This window comes from Pseudorasbora parva, chromosome 8, assembly GCF_024679245.1.
Source record: "Pseudorasbora parva isolate DD20220531a chromosome 8, ASM2467924v1, whole genome shotgun sequence".
NCBI classification, from domain to species: domain Eukaryota; kingdom Metazoa; phylum Chordata; class Actinopteri; order Cypriniformes; family Gobionidae; genus Pseudorasbora; species Pseudorasbora parva.
The window spans coordinates 9,017,766-9,032,404 of NC_090179.1; the positions used below are offsets into that span (position 1 = coordinate 9,017,766).

The 14,639-nt window shown below is 37.7% G+C and overlaps 1 protein-coding gene across 4 annotated transcripts in view; it reads left to right on the forward strand.

Annotated features, from left to right (window-relative positions):
- The first annotated feature begins 8,414 nt into the window (after window positions 1-8,414).
- LOC137084099 (cyclin-dependent kinase-like 1) overlaps window positions 8,415-14,639 on the forward strand; it is a 70,910-nt gene continuing 64,685 nt past the window's right edge. For 3 of the 4 annotated variants that reach the window (XM_067450051.1, XM_067450048.1, XM_067450050.1), the window contains exons 1-3: window positions 8,415-8,793; window positions 9,258-9,452; window positions 9,554-9,675. In XM_067450051.1, the coding sequence (XP_067306152.1) occupies window positions 9,285-9,452; window positions 9,554-9,675 (290 nt within the window). In that variant the 5' untranslated portion in view covers window positions 8,415-8,793; window positions 9,258-9,284. The remainder of the gene's footprint in view (window positions 8,794-9,257; window positions 9,453-9,553; window positions 9,676-14,639) is intronic. The other variant, XM_067450049.1, reaches the window with a different exon arrangement.

Here is a 14,639-nt window from a genome sequence, read left to right on the forward strand (position 1 = left end):
TTGCGTAGAAACGGGCGTATATGTTGGCGTAAGATTATGCTTACACTCTAGCCTAGAAATCTAGACGCACCCTAGTAGCAGCAAATTTAATCTGCCCCAGAGTGTCGTCTAGCAACTCTCAATACCCTTCTGAGCTGTATTCGCCTAACTCTTGCCGGGCCAATCACTTCATGTATAGAGTCGGTGGGCGGGGCCATAATGACGACGTCCGAGTTGCGTTTGCGTGCTTCTAGTAAACACAGAAACTGGCGAACGGCGGTCTTTCGAATCAGCTTTGGCCGCGACTCTGGAAGACTTGGAGTTAAGCTTTTCTCTGAGAAAAGAACAAAGAACGGCACTGAAGTCATTCTTAAAAAGGGAAGATGTGTTCGGAGTTTTGCCGACCGGATACGGCGAATGTTTAATCAGTCAACAAGCTCTGTTTCACTTTCGTTGCTCTGGTTGGTGTAGGGCTATCCTATCGTGTGCAGAGGGAGTTTGAAAGACAACCGTTTATCCGCCCCTCGGATTGAGCTGTCAATGGTGAGTTTCCAGACCAAACATCTTGATGTGGGTCTGGCTTGTCAGGCTACTTACCCTCCTCTCACCGCCTGATTTATGAAGCTGTGCGCACCTCTGCAATCCAGGTGTACGCAATACTTGCCCTTGATAAATGCTGCGGCTGAAAACGATCGTCATTAGAATAAAACGCCCCTATATATTCAAGTCTCCGCCTCCCCCACCCCCTCATTTTACGCCCTGACTGAACTAGTGAGATGAGACGATCACCAGGGAAGTGGAAAAAAAACGAAATTGTTTTATTTGGGAGTTTAAAGAGTGAGATTAAAGGCACCCACAAAAACAAAATATGGACCTAAATTACGAGTAGGCCTACTGTTAATAGTGTGGGGGTTGAGAACCGCACTCTAGCAGTTTAAATAGCTGTTTGGATGAGAAATTATCAATGCATTATTTTACAGAACATGTTTTGAAACAATTAGCATTTAATTTGGTATCACGGCACATGTAGGCTATTGGGGTGTACAATAGTGATGATGATGTGATGTGGAGTACCATTCATTAATAATGTATAAAACATTAATAATAGCATGACAATTTGTAAGATTCTTCTTCTTATTATGATTTTTATTATTAATGACGCTTATTGTTATTTAGAAGAAGAATGTTGTTATTATTAATTTTATTATTAGTATTATTAAAAAGAAGAAGAATGTCAATTTTATTATTTTGTCAGTCTGAATTATTTTCAGTCCCAGTTTGTGCGCAGCTGCCGGGCCTAACCCAGAAACGTCAGGTAAAGCGCACAGGCTCGCAGAGTCGCAGCTGGAGGAATACATATGCCTTCAAATCAAATGCTTTGGTATAGTCACACAAATTAAACATTGAAGTCCATGTTCCACATAAATAAACACTGAAGTTTATAATTACTATGTTGTTGTTGTTGTTGTTTTTACAGTGGGTCATAATATAGCATATCTTTGTCAGTGCGTTTTGTGGTGGTAGGAATTGTTTTTCTGTGCATTTTCGCAACTCAAACGTGCGTACACCACCTCGTAGGATTTGAGCGTGCCGTACGCCAACGTCCATATTGATAAATCTCAAAGTCACCATGGGTTTGGGTGTATGCAAGGTGTACGCTGGAAATTTGGTGTACGCACTTTTGATAAATGAGGGCCATTGTGTTTAAGTTTCAAAATAACAATACAATTTGTGTATTGTCTACCCATATAATCAACCTTTGGAATTGACTGTGTTTGCACTTTTAACTGTGAATGAATTAGACCAATGTGTAGCCCATTTTCAACCCATGTACTAATTTTCCATTAGTGAACCATCTAGGTCCCACATAAGGAGCCCAGCTGGGTTTGCCCATGTGGGACCTACTTAGTTCAGCCAAGTGGGCCCCAAATAAGATGCCCATTTTTCATCCCATGCCCACTCTGTACCGCTGTAGCCCATGTTTAAACCACATGGGCCCCACATGCACGTGTTGGCTGGGTTCTTCTTCTCTTTAGTTCAGAAAGCTACTTTTGTTTTTTTCACCTCTCCATAGAAAGTTTGAAAACTAACTGACACTACTGGAACTTCAAACGAGACTATGGTCAGATGACGCAAACAATTTAGCTTTTTTTTTTGCAGCAAACACTTAAGACGGGTTTGGTGCACACAGGGATAAAAAAGTACCCCATGTGTAAAATTAAATATATATATTTAAAGGGTTACTTCAGCGATTAACATATGGCTTTGTATCAGTAGAAACCCTGGAGTATATTCAAATGATCGTGCTCCCCCCTCTTATATCCCCCTGAGACGAGAGATTTATGCATTATATTTCTGGAAAAATTCCTCTCGTGACGCAAATTGACGATATTTGCGTCACGAGAGGAATGATTGCCCAGAGGCTAAAGACTACAGCCAGCAGAGGGAGCCATTTCCGCATGTTTTCAACTCGTGCATGGGGAATGGAGATCACACTTACAGCACAGCTAAGCTACAGGCATTAATTTAAACGGATGCTAAGCAATGTAAGTGTTTTAACTTCTCAAATTAATTTCTATGAAAGTTAAGCTTCAAAGGCATGAACTGAAAACGCGTTGTGAATGTATGCCGCGAATGTGGTCGCGATTACCTCAGCTCTCATTACGAGAACTCATCAACTCATTTATGACGTTAAATGTAATCTGAGTCTGCTGTGAAACTCACGCGGCAACTCGATCGTTATATTGAACAGACACGTTCAGTATTTAATTGTAGGAACTTAGTCTCTGTAATCCAGTAGCGGTGGCTTTGGGAATGGCCTCACAGGGCAGCACAGCATTCTGGGAATTGTAGTCTTTCATCCCCATGAGACAAAAATACATTTTCTGTCTTTTCTCAGTCTAGAAAGCACCAAATTAAAAAATTATTTCACATTTCTACTACATTAATGAGGCAGTTTAAATACAGATTCATCTTCCCAGCGCTGAAGTACCCCTTTAATGCTGTGGGCCTAATTTTGCCAAACAAAATAGACCTCTGCCAGAGGTCCTGGACATCTTGTTCAGATCAATGGCATCAAGGATTCGAAAAAATGTCAACCTATAAAAAATCGAAACCTGACCTGTGCTAGAAATCTTATAAAGGGCTATATTTGGATCTTCCAACAGGACAGTGATCTAAAATAAATAAACATAAAAAAACAATGGAAAAAAAAATAGGTCAGTGAGCACAAAACCAAGCATCTGCAATGGCCATCCGAGTCCCTGACCTGAACCCTCTAGAAAATGAGTGGGCTGAACTGAAGAGAAGAAACATCTCTTGGTGTTCTCCAAACTCAGCAGGCTTTTAGGAGCAGACTCAGAGCTGTTATCTTGGGGAAAGGAGGTTGCAATAAGTATTTAATAAAAGAGCGCAAAAATTGATGATGTGATTTCCCCGCCACTTTCAATTTTCTTACTTCAGTGAAAGGTTCGATTGTTGATATTTTTTAAAATGTTTTTTTTTTTTTTATAAAAAATATCAAAAGAATTAACAGTGTAGATTTATTTTTTTTACATCTTTAAACATATTTAACAAGGGAGCAAACACTTTGCCACACCACTGTAGTTATTTAATAATTGATTATTGTGTAAAGAGCTCTTTAATTGTATTGTTTCTAATCTGGTAAAAATGGAATTACAACTGAGAGATCCCATCCCATGAAACAAACTTTGAAATGGATACAAATTATTTACATTTAGAGTTGAAACAGATCCACAAAAACACACATCAGTCCAAAAATGCACACAACATATACACAAACACAAAATTCATGATTGGAAGAATGCACCAATACACTTTTCTTTGTTTAGTACCCCGGAATAATAATTCAACCTCAATTACAACATTCACTGCATAAATAAATACTAAACAGTATTGTATTGCTTTTCTACCTCAAGGTGTCTTTCCAAAATCCAAGAAAGCATATAATTTAGTGTAAATTGGTTTTCAATTTGATACCAGGGACCTGCATAATTGATGATCTGCTTGTACTCGCTTCCTGTGATAGAGCCAGTCACAGTTTATATTCGGTAAACATCTTGGTTGCGTATGTAACCCTCGTTCCCTGAAGGAGGGAACAGAGGCGTGCGTCAGACATCCCCAATTGAATTGGGATAACTTCAGGGAGTCCCTATCAGCTTTGAGTGTATGTGTAACAGGCCAATGGCCATTGGCATGCAAGATTTGCATCTAGCACTCCACCCTGCAGCGCGGGACTAAATACGGAAGCAGATGCAGCACACATTTGTTTTTCACTGAGGAGCTGAATTAGTGACTCAGCCCTTTAATGATGGTACAGCAACCATGACGATGGGACGAACATCTCCATTCCCTCCTTCAGGGGGCCCTCAACCCGAGCGGGCAAGGGACGCCTTGGGTTTGGTATGCTAGGGTTGCATGAAATGGCGTATGTATGATATGCCAATGCATATGCCATTTTGGCGTGCTTATAAAAAGTGATCAAGAATCACTTTTTAGCGTGTTTATCAATGCTGTTTGGCCTCCATTGACTTACATTACCTTGCATTTGCGTATTAATTTAAACACACACACACACACACATACACACGTTGTGTTTTTGTGAATTGTGGGGACTTCCCATAGGCGTAATGGATTTTAAACAGTACAAACTATACATTATATCCCCCTACACTGCCCCTACCCCTAAACCTACCCATCACACACACTCACACACAAAAACACACACACAGACCCTGCCCCTAAACCTACCCATCACAAGAAACATTCTGCATTTTTACATTGTGGACACACACACACACAGACATAATGGTTTGTTTCGGCGTAGACAATTTTGTCATCTATCACACATGCACACTTCAATAAGCCGACAGAAAGCAGGTTAAATTAACTGAATGAATCGGTTGAATCAAAGATTCAATGACCTATTAATAAATGACTGCATTATTCCTGAACGAATCAGCCATTGGAACAAATCAACTCAATGATTCACTCATAATTTAATGCAGTTGTAATTTTTCAGTGTAAATTATTTAATTTGACTGGTAAAAACCCTATAGTGTCTTATTCTAATTTAATTTATTGATCAAATTTAAGAATACAAAGGGAATGCTGAAGCATAGCTTATATTTAATAAGATTAGGGGGGGAAATGTTATTTATAAAACGTAAAAATATCATAAATATGAAGATTTAAATACAAACTGAGAATGTTGCTTCAGAATAATGACATTTAACTCTGCAGATCACCCTGACTTGATAGATAACCAGAATTGTAAGTCAGATTGTAAACTGGGCTACCGATGGTAGGCACAATTAAATTAACCTAAAACTAAAATGCCACAGCCCATAATGTTTTCTTCTTTTTAATTATTCACAACATTCTTTTGAATAGACTCGAAAATTATTTTGGCATAAGTGGAACTGCATTGGCATGGTTTAAATCGTACTTATCTGACCGTTATCAGTTTGTAGCAGTAAATGAAGAGATGTCACACCAATCACAAGTTCAGTATGGGGTACCGCAAGGCTCAGTGTTAGGACCGTTGCTTTTCACCCTGTATATGCTACCACTGGGAGATATCATTAGGAAGCATGGCATTAGTTTTCATTGTTATGCTGACGAAACTCAGCTCTATTTCTTCACACCCTGACGAAACCTACCAATTCACAAGATTAACGTAATGCATAGCTGATATAAAAAATTGTATGAATAGTAATTTCCTGCAACTTAATTCAGGTAAAATTAAATGTTTAAAAATATTTTAATAAAATTAAAACAGAAAAGCTCCACAAGAAGTAACCTATAGTACTGTCTAACACTTGATGGCTGCTCTGTCAAGCCCTCGTCGTCAGTTAGGAACCTGGGTGTGCTCTTTGATACCAATCTTTCAAGTTCTTTCGAGGTCTTATTAGAACCAGGAAGTATGATCATATTAGTCCATATTAGTTTTGTCAACTCGCACTGGCTCCCTATTAAACATTGCATACATTTTAAAATATTACTTATTACTTACAAAGCACTAAATGGTTTATCTCCTCATTACTTAAGCGAGCTTTTAACACATTATACTCCATCATGTCTATTGGGGTCTCAAAACTCTGGCCAGTTGATAATACCTAGAATATCTAAATCAACTGCAGGCGGTCGATCCTTTTCCTTTTTAGCACCTAAACTCTGGAACAGTCTTCTTAACATTGTTCGTGAAGCAGACACACTCTGTCAGTTTAAATCTAGACTAAAAAGGCATTTCTTTACTATGGCACACACATTTTTAACTTACATTATTCAAATCAATTGATTGTAGGCTGCATTAACTAGGTCAGCCAGAACCGGAAACACTTCCCATAACACCTGATGTACTCGTTACATCATAAGAAGAGTGGCATCTACGCTAATGTTAGTCTCTGTTTATCCCGAGGTTAACTGCAGTCGGCCGGATCCAGGCCGTGTCCGGATCAGATGGTGGACCTGCGCCCAGACATGACCAACACATCCTGGAGTGTCTGCTGAGCTGTGTCAATTGGTGTCTCTTCTGAATTTGCCTCACCGGCACGTTATCCTTAATAAACCTATCTCCGGCGTGATGACTACGATCTTTCAAGTATTCATACTCTTGTGTAATCGATGCGCCATGCTGAATAAACCTGTCTCTTGCGTGATACCCAGAACTTTTGAATATTGCATTAATTATGTATTATTAAATATATTGAATATTCTATTAATATGATTCTGACCTGTAAGGTTGCCAGAATAATAATCATACACTGTTTGTTAATAGGCCAGAGGAGAACTGGCACCCCGACTGAGCCTCCCAAGCTATATTTTTCTCCATCATGCCCTTATGGAGCTTGGGTTCCTTGTCACTGTCGCCTTTGGCTTGGCTTGCCCAGTTGGGAGAACTAAAATTATGATCTAAGTTATTCAACTAAATATACAAATAAAAATAATGAATTAGGTCTTATTTAATTCTATTAACTACTGATCTGCCAACATTGATGCTATATGATAAATTAAAATAAGCTGATAACATCACTGTTTTCTCCAGAATGACGATACAGCCAAATCAAATTTTGTTGCAATATTGTCCTGTTTGACACTGTGAAGCTGCTTTTTCACTATGTAAATAAAGTTGATTGATTGATTGATTGATTGATTGATTAGAATACAGACATTAAGAGACTATAATTGTTATGCAAGTACTGTTGCTTTTAATACATAAAGTATATTTAAAATCAGGTTAGACATGTGCCGATTTTCGATAATGCGATTTATCGCGATAATGAATATGCACAATATTGTTATCGTGGGCACTTTAAAATATCGTAAATAATAATTTATTAACAATGAATATTTTTTTTTATAATGCACTCAAGAATACTTTGCCCATCAACCGTATAAATGCTCAACACAGCTGTATTCTGCGTCAAATGGACCGCTCAGATGTAAACAAGCCCAACTTGCGTTTGCACATGACTGAACGACTGAACCGGTGAAGGAGACGTGCTGCTGAAGTGCCGCTCAGTGACAGCAGAGGGCGCTGATGAACTGCAGAATGCAACGGTTACCCCGGAAACCCGCAAACAAAAGCAACCGCTAGTGAAGGAGTTTTTAAAAACATCCATTCGTTTTTTTGTAATCTCAATGTTCATCACATCACCTAACAATACTTAATACTTAAAGACTTAATAGCCTATTTATTTTCAAGCTTAAACATGTTTATGTTTTAATCTGGACTACAACATGCCCTAATGATTAGAACTGTTCTAATTATTTGTTATTGTTCAGTAAAACTTTGAGACATACATACGACTTCATTAGTTAACAAGTTAATTCATTATTACCAAACTGACAATGAAAAATACTTATAAATAATTAATTATTCTAAGTAATGTTAATTTCTTAGTTACTGTTTAATAACATTAAAATCAAAATAACATTTTTAATGGACCTAAGATAAAACTAACAATGATTAATCGCAACATGAAAAATTGATATTGGCACATGCCTAATCAGGTACATTTTACTTTTAACTTAAGTATGGTTGTCATTATAGTACTTCTACTTTTACTAAAAAAATAAATAAAAAAAAAGTAAAGCAAAAAAAGTACAATAATGTTCAATATTAATTTGTATAGCGCGTAGGCCTACAATAATAATAGGTTTAAAATATTTTCTCAATAAATTTTCCGTAGACATCCTAGCACCCCCTTGTGGCCTTGAACCCCAGTTTGAAACCCCAGACAGTGGAGACAAGAAATGTAACTATAATAAGAAATAACTATTTTTATAGAGCCACAGTCCACAATCAACTTGCTACAAAGTAGCGAGCCTCACAGGTGGAAGGATTGTGTTGCCCAGTGATCACTTACACCATCTCACTGAGCTCAGAGCCTGAGCCAGCCTGACAACAGCGCCATGCGCAAGCTACGTGTTGTGGATACATTTAGATGCACCCAATAGTTCATGTTACTGCCTTCACGCCATCTGTTTTTAAGAACACTTCTAAAGGGACTCACCTGAGCGAACAAATCGACGACTCTTAAGTGACATTTCCAATAAATGCCATTGATCTGAGAAATGCATGCGTTTGTCTACTAGGAAGGAGCTTTCTGGAAGTTAATGCCTCAGGAAAGTGCAGGCACTAAACTAAAAAAACTGCGTGCTTGTAGCTCATATAGTCAACTCGCGACTGTTTTAATTAACATATACATTATGTTCGGAGTCAAAGAGGAAGAACTTAAAGAGAAGAAGAGAAAAGCTTTGGAATTGTAATTTACACGAGTCATTCCTCAGGTAAGGTAACATAGATTGTGCTTTTAAATCACATTAACATTTTAGCTTATTTGAAATAGATGTCGTATATCGATTTTTAACGTGGTCATTCGTTTAGATGAAAATAAGAACAGCAGCATTTTGTTATTTAAAAAAAATATATTTTCATAAATGTTTGACTTTGGTAGGCTATATATTAGACTTTAATATCATATAGATATTATGATTTTTAGGTAATATCTAAATTAACATTTTTATTTAAGACATACAAATAAAATGTATCTAAATAAATATTAAACTAGCAAAGGGAGGACCAAGCTATATTAATAATCGTGGTTTTAAAATGAATAGCCCATGTGAAGGTGTCCATAGTTTAGGACATATTGTGTATCTCCCAGAAATGGCAATTCTGGCATACAAATTGTTCCACATCATATGACTTTGTGTGTTTATGTTTGTTTGTTTTTTTGTTTTGTTTTTTGCAGTATGTAACTCTTCATGATCTCTGTGAGATGGATAAGTATGACAAACTGGCTAAGATTGGCGAGGGCTCGTATGGAGTTGTGTTCAAATGCAGACACAGGGACACAGGTCAGATCGTGGCCATTAAAAAATTTGTAGAGTCTGAAGATGATCCAGTCATCAAGAAGATCGCATTGAGAGAAATCCGCATGCTGAAGGTACAGTAGATAGTAGGTAAAGAGATTGTATGTATTCATATTGCAAATCCCCAAAACATTTGCACAATTATACATACACATTTCCATTTTTATCCATATAGCAGTTGAAGCATGTGAATTTGGTGAATTTGCTTGAGGTCTTCAGGAGAAAGCGACGACTACATCTTGTCTTTGAGTTTTGTGAGCAAACTGTTCTAAATGAACTGGACAAGCACCCCAGAGGGTCAGTCATATTCTCTTTTTCCTTATTCTTTTTATACTTATACCATATCGATGCAAAATATATATTTTAAAAAATCAAAAAATCTAAATCTTTAAAATGTCTGGAAAACAAAGCAAAATAAATAATTATGTTTTAAGATATTTGTCCATTATAGAAGGTTATCATGTTTTTTTCTTCTCCTTTTGAGCTTTTCTTTCCTTTTTCTTACCTTTGACCTTTCACTCCCACATTTAATGATTCCATCTTGCATTCATAATAATTTGTCCCATCTTTTTTGGTTGACTTCAGTAATCTCTCTTCCTTTTCAACACCTCCTCTACCATTACCTAAAATGGCCCCTGTTCATAAAGCAATCGATTCCGGATGGGTAAAGTCAAGATCTAATCTAACTTTTTGTGTGAACGTTTTTTTCATCTGAATTCCATAGACCGTATAGCTCTTGTTTTTCAAAGCTCCTAAGCTGGTCAGGCCACAAAGGCTGTGGCTGCCCAGCATTCTCTCTCTTTCCCAGAAGGCCTTTCAGTCGTAACCTTAGCTGCTCTTGAAAACAAAGGAACTGGTTGCCAGGGACTACAGGCCCATGGTTACTGCAGATATATGGGAGCTGCAATGATCTTTAGAGAACAAGAGAAATTACCTGTTGTAAGATCCTGCCAACTACAGAATGCCAAACATGTTTTATCAGCAGGATCTAAGATTTTGGCATAGTCAGCCGAATCTAAAGGCGTTTTCAGACCTGTAAATGGTTTCCTTTTCTGATACATGGACTTAATTTGTTACAATGTTGCATTTTGTTCTTGGTTCAGTTCACTTTCACAAGGCAACAGATTATTGTTGTTTAATATTCACTACACGTAAAAACAGTATACTTGTTTGGGACAAACTGAGTATAATTAGAAAGTTTAAGGACTTCAGTTTTATGATAAAACTAGGTTACAATGACATTCATTTCTTAATAGTAGATGCACTTTTACAAGCTTATTGTATGGAAATGTGTTTTGACAGTGCCTGTACACAACCATCATATAATGATAAAAATCCATCCATCTTTTTTTTAGTCTCCTTATATGTTTTCCCCTGTCTCAATTTATGCCGTGGTCGGATACGGTGACGCATTGCTGCCACATACAAATATTTTTTTCCACTCAATTATGTCGTAATAACGAGATCTAATGTAATTTTAACGACATTTTTTCTCATAATAATTAGAAATTATGGTCGTTTTAATGACATCTTTCCTTGCAATAACGAGAAGCTATGTCGTAAAAACAACATCATTTTCTTGTAATAACGAGATATGTGGTAAAAACAACATAATTTTCTTGTTAAAACTACATATATTTTCTCCTAATAAGGACATGTGTTGTATAGTGATGTGTAGCTACAAAATATGCCTTTATCCACATTAGAGAATTGATATAACTTATGTGCCTATGTAACACTGAGTTGTACCCGAGTATATGCACTGTGTAAGACTTAAGATATAAACCCAGGTAAATCGCACTGGTGTGTCATTCCCATTTTATACAAAATACTGGTCAAAACTAAATGTTTACAAACATTATCAATATGTAGCTATTTTAGGCTGTTTCCACAACAAATCTTTAAAATGTAACAAAATTCGCAAAAAGGATGAAAAATATAAATGTAAAACAAACATAACTTATGCCATTCATTAGCCTTCACACTATTTTTATTTTAAAGCCTAAGCAAATTAGGCCAGCCTAAAACGAAACTGAAACCATTGTGCTGCACAAATCATCATATTTATGTATTTGCACTTGGTGAATTGGTTCATAAGTGGTTCTTAATTCGCACTTGGTTCTTAAAGGGTTACTTCAGCGCTAGGAAGATGAATCTGTATTTAAACTAGATTATTAATGTAGTAGAAATGGGAAATTATTTTTGAATTTGGTGCCTTCTAGACTGAGAAAAGACAGAATTTTTTTTTTTTTTTTGTCTAATGGAGATTAAAGAAAACAACTCCCAGAATGCTTCACTGCTCTGTGAGGCCACTCCCAAAGCCACCACTACTGGATTACAGTGACTGAGTTGGAGAACAGAAACTACAATTAAATACTGAACGTGTCTGTTCAATATAATGAGTGAGTCGCTGCGCGAGTGTCACAGCCCTAACACGACTAACAGTCAGATTACATTCACAGTGATGAATGAGCTGAATGAGCTCTCGTGATGAGAGCTGAGGTAAACACGACTACACTCTCGGCATATATTCACAACAAGTGTTCAGTCTGGCGTGTTTTCAGTTCATGCCTTTGGAAGCTTAACTTTCATAGAAATTAATTTGAGAAGTTAAAACACTTACTTTGCTCCGCCGGCTGCACCGTTTATATGAATGCCTGAGGCTGCAGCTGCGAGCTGAGCTGTGAGTGTGATCTCTCATCCCCCATGCGTGGGTTGAAAACATGCGGAAATAGCTCCATCTGCTGGCTGTAGTCTTTAGCCTCTGGCCAAACATCCTCCGATGATGCAAATATCGTCAATTTGCATCATCGGAGGAATTTTTCCAGAAATAAAATGCCTAAATCTCTTGTCTCAGGGGGATATAAGGGGTGGGGAAGCACAATCGTTTGAATATATTTCAGGGTTTCTACTGATACAAAGCCATATGCTAATCGCTGAAGTAACCCTTTAAGTAGCACCAAAACATTGCTGGGCTAGAAGCAAGAACCGTTTTGATGCTGATGATTTACTGTGTCATAAATCCATGTGAATCAACAGTAACACAATGTTCTCCATTGTTGATGGAAGGCTTGTTCTAAATGCATCGGCGCTGTGCAGCCCGATCTCCGTATGACATCAATTAACAGCGAGATCATACGACTCCTTATGCTTTTGAATCCCTCATGCAGTATTTTGCAGCGTTGATGCATCTAGAACATGCCTGGTGTTTTTGTGTTTCCCGCTGCCCTGCTAGCGTTGCTGAGAAATATAAGACGTTTACAGCAGTGGTTTTCAAACCTGCCCTGGAGGCACCCCAGCCCTGCACATTCTGTATGTCTCCCTCATCAGACACACCCAATTTAGGTCTTGCGGTCTCTCCTAATGAGTTGAGTTGAATCAGGAGTGATAAATGAGGGAGACACACAAAATGTGCAGGGCTGGTGTGCCTCCAGGACAGGTTTGAAAACCACTAGTATACAGTGACGTAAGACCTGGCTCTGTTGTGGCTCTCAGCATGTGGAAAAGCAAACGGTTCTTGGAAGGCTCCTCAGTTGAACCAACTCTGAACTGGCACTAGCACTGGCTCTGAACTACTAGCACCTGGTTCATTCTGGTGGAAAAGGGGTATAATACAGGCAGCGGAAGATTACGCTGAGCTTGCTTCTGCTTTTCAAACATGGAAGTGTGACAAAGGCACATATGCTTTATAAATGTTTCTAATGTGGATAAAGGCATATTTTGTACACATCATACAACACATGTCCTTATTAGGAGAAAATATATGTTGTTTTAATGAGAACATGTTGTTTTTACAACATAACATCTCGTTATTATAAGAAAAATTTCATTTTTACGACAACATCTCGGTACAAGAAAAGATGTCGTTAAAACGAGATAAAATCTTGTTAATACGAGAAAAGCTGTAGTTTTTACGACATAAGATCTCGTTGACATAATTGAGTGGAAAAAAATAATATGTATGTGGCAGCAATGCGTCACCGTAGTCGGACACCCCTCACACGATTGTTGATTGACAAGCAGCGTTTCAACACAGACCTGCCCTGAGCGAGCTCTGTCATCATCACTGTCCACCATTGTTGATACGCTGAAGCAGAATGGCGTGGTGATTGTAGTGTTTTGTTCTTGGGTGTAATAATGAACACAGCAGTCATTCTGATGTTTCCTAAATCCGAACCGCTGAAGACACTGTGGTTGAGTTTTGTTTTTGTCAATGCTTTTATGTTTGCGCGAACTGCGAAGCATTTCTCAACAGACTGCTTTATAACCGAGGGTCAGTATAAAAGCAGGTTTTGCTAAGAAGCTCCTCCTGAATAAAGGATTCAGATCTGTACCAGCTATTCGTGTTCCTGCTGCCCCTCCAGAAGAAGTGAGTGTAGTTTAAAATACGTGCAAGCATGCTTTCTATGTTCTCAATACAATTCATAATCGCATGTTTATAATGAACAACGCGTTATGGTTATTGTGTTATTACAAACTGTGTACGCTGGTTTTAAAGTTAACATGGACATGGTAACTACACTAAGCTTAATTATAAGTAGATTGCTTATAATGGTGTCTGTAACTGTCAACAAAATCATGTAGTAACAGTTATTACAATGCCGATAATGTCATGCATCACTGGCAAACCAACATTAACAGAAAAAAAGTTTTTATTGGCATTAGCTGTAACATTAATCTGTCAATTAACTAACGTATATATCAGTAAACGCATAGCATTCGTATCTCAATACGCTAACGTTACCCTGGCAGTACAAAAAGATAGATCAAAGTGACATTACATAAACCAATCATTCAGAAACGTCCTGTTCGAGCCTTAATTGTCAAATTTCGTTGGGGCCGTCATCTTGTCCCAGGTCCGACTCCGGTTCAAATTGATACGGTTGTACAGATCTGTCGTCAGAGACTCTCGTCGCCATTCTTTCCCCTCAGCTGTTGTGTGAAAGCGCCCCACAGAACAGAGGGGCTTGGTGAGCAAAGCTCATTAGCATTAAAGTCGTATGCACTGAAATGGCTTGGTGAAAACAGAAAAAATTAAAAAATGTTCATTCAGACACTAAAGAATCATATTAACTTGTACAAAAATGTCATTATATGACCCTTTTTAATTTATGTCAAGAGTGCAAAATAATCGATCTGTAATTTGTAATATTTTAAATAGAATATCAACATGCATATGAAATTTTAGTTACGTCTGCTTCAGTTTATTTGTGTTCACATAGCTTTACTGAACAGTGTCCGTTAGGGTTCTTAGTCCAAAA